The sequence below is a fragment of the Tupaia chinensis genome, unplaced genomic scaffold (assembly GCF_000334495.1).
Source record: "Tupaia chinensis unplaced genomic scaffold, TupChi_1.0 Scaffold000129_1, whole genome shotgun sequence".
In the NCBI taxonomy this organism is placed as follows: Eukaryota; Metazoa; Chordata; class Mammalia; order Scandentia; family Tupaiidae; genus Tupaia; species Tupaia belangeri.
The window spans coordinates 960,640-962,124 of NW_006159598.1; the positions used below are offsets into that span (position 1 = coordinate 960,640).

Here is a 1,485-nt window from a genome sequence, read left to right on the forward strand (position 1 = left end):
TTTTGGGCACACACACACACAGCTTCCAGGGCTGGGATGTGAACTCTGATTAGCCATGTGAAATCCAGCTTCCTTTCATGAGGGGGCTGGCTCTAGAAGTCTTCCTGGAGCTTCCCACGAATCATAATAAGGAGAAGGCTAAGTCCTGCAGGAAGTGGAACGGGAGTCAGGATGCTGTTCTGAGCTGACCCTCCCTCCCTGCAGCTCCCGCCAGGTTGCTGGGCTCCTCTTGCTCCTTGGAGAAGACCCTGCAGTGCAGCTGCTCCTTCCACGGCATCCCCACTCCCTCCGTGCAGTGGTGGATGGGAGGTGCCCCTGTGGGTGTGAACAGTGTGAGTGGCCGCCTCCAGGTGACCTCCACTGTGCTTGGCCCCTGGGCCAACAGCACCATCCACCTGGCCAGTGAGCCAGAAATGGGCACGAGCCTTCTCTGCGAGGGGAAGAACGAAAACGGAACCCATGCTCTGAGCATCCTGCTGATGTCACGTGAGCGTGGAGAGGGCGTGGCAGCTGGGTGAGGGCTGTGAATAGGAGGGGCTCTGGCATGGGCTGGAGGAGGGAGTGGAGGGCTGGCCCTGATTCTGAGGTCTGCGGGGAGAAGCCTTGCTCACGTGATCTCTGCTCCCAGGAAAGAGCTCTTTGGCGCCCCAGACCTTCCTGAAAGGGCTGATCCAGGGTGCCGTGTACGGGGCCACAGCCATTGCACTTCTCTTCTTCTGCCTCCTCCCCGTCATGTGAGTACCAGGGTTAAATGCACCTGCAAGCCTCTCCCAAAGCTGGCTGCCTCGCAGGGCCTGGCTTCACTGCGGACACAGAGAGCACAAAAGAAGGCCCCCTCCCTTGAGGAGCTCAGGGTCTGAAAAGGAAAAGAGGCACGGAACAGACTCACTGTAACCTAGGGCCAGCAGGACTGCACTGAACCGTAACCAGGCCCTGGGGACAGACGTGTGCAGTGCATTTCATAAGGGAGAATGCCAAGAAGGGAGCAGCTGGCCTGGGGAAGCCAGCGGGGTCCCTGAGCCACTCTCCAAGGTGGGCCTCGGAGGCTGGTGGAAAGTGGTATGCCAAGCCCCGGAGTGTTTCTGGGGCATCTTCAGTGAGTTTGTGTAATGTCAGGTACATTGAGAGTGACAGGCAATGGTTAAAAATGAGGTTGGCGAGGTCCTTGGTGTTGGTTCACTAAGACCCTTGAAACTTGGCTAAATGTACCGGCCAGAAAAGGGCAGAGTTGCCGCCGGTGGGGCCGGAGAGCTGGGCAGGGGAGCCTCTAGACAGTTCTGACGGCTTGGGCTACACCGTCAGTGGGGAGCTGCAGAAGGACGCAAGCTGGAAAGTGTGAGTGTGGGATGGGGACACAGGCCAGAGGGCGAGAGCCAGAGGCCAGAGGCCAGAGGCCTGGCAGGAGTTGGTGCTGTGATCTAAGCAGGAGAGTCAGACCTGACCTGGGGTGAGTGAGGAAGGGTGGCCAGAGAGCAAGACCCAGGA

General features: G+C 59.1%; 1 protein-coding gene across 3 annotated transcripts in view; it reads left to right on the top strand.

Moving 5' to 3' along the window:
- SIGLECL1 (SIGLEC family like 1) overlaps positions 1-1,485 on the top strand; it is a 36,101-nt gene that overhangs the window by 8,795 nt on the left and 25,821 nt on the right. For 2 of the 3 annotated variants that reach the window (XR_334002.3, XM_006144674.3), the window contains exons 3-4: positions 205-486; positions 629-734. The exons of the other annotated variant lie outside the window; for it this stretch is intronic. Coding sequence is in view for 1 of the 2 variants with exons in the window: in XM_006144674.3 (XP_006144736.1) it covers positions 205-486; positions 629-734 (388 nt within the window). In the remaining variant the exon portion in view is untranslated. The remainder of the gene's footprint in view (positions 1-204; positions 487-628; positions 735-1,485) is intronic. 3 annotated transcript variants of the gene reach the window in all.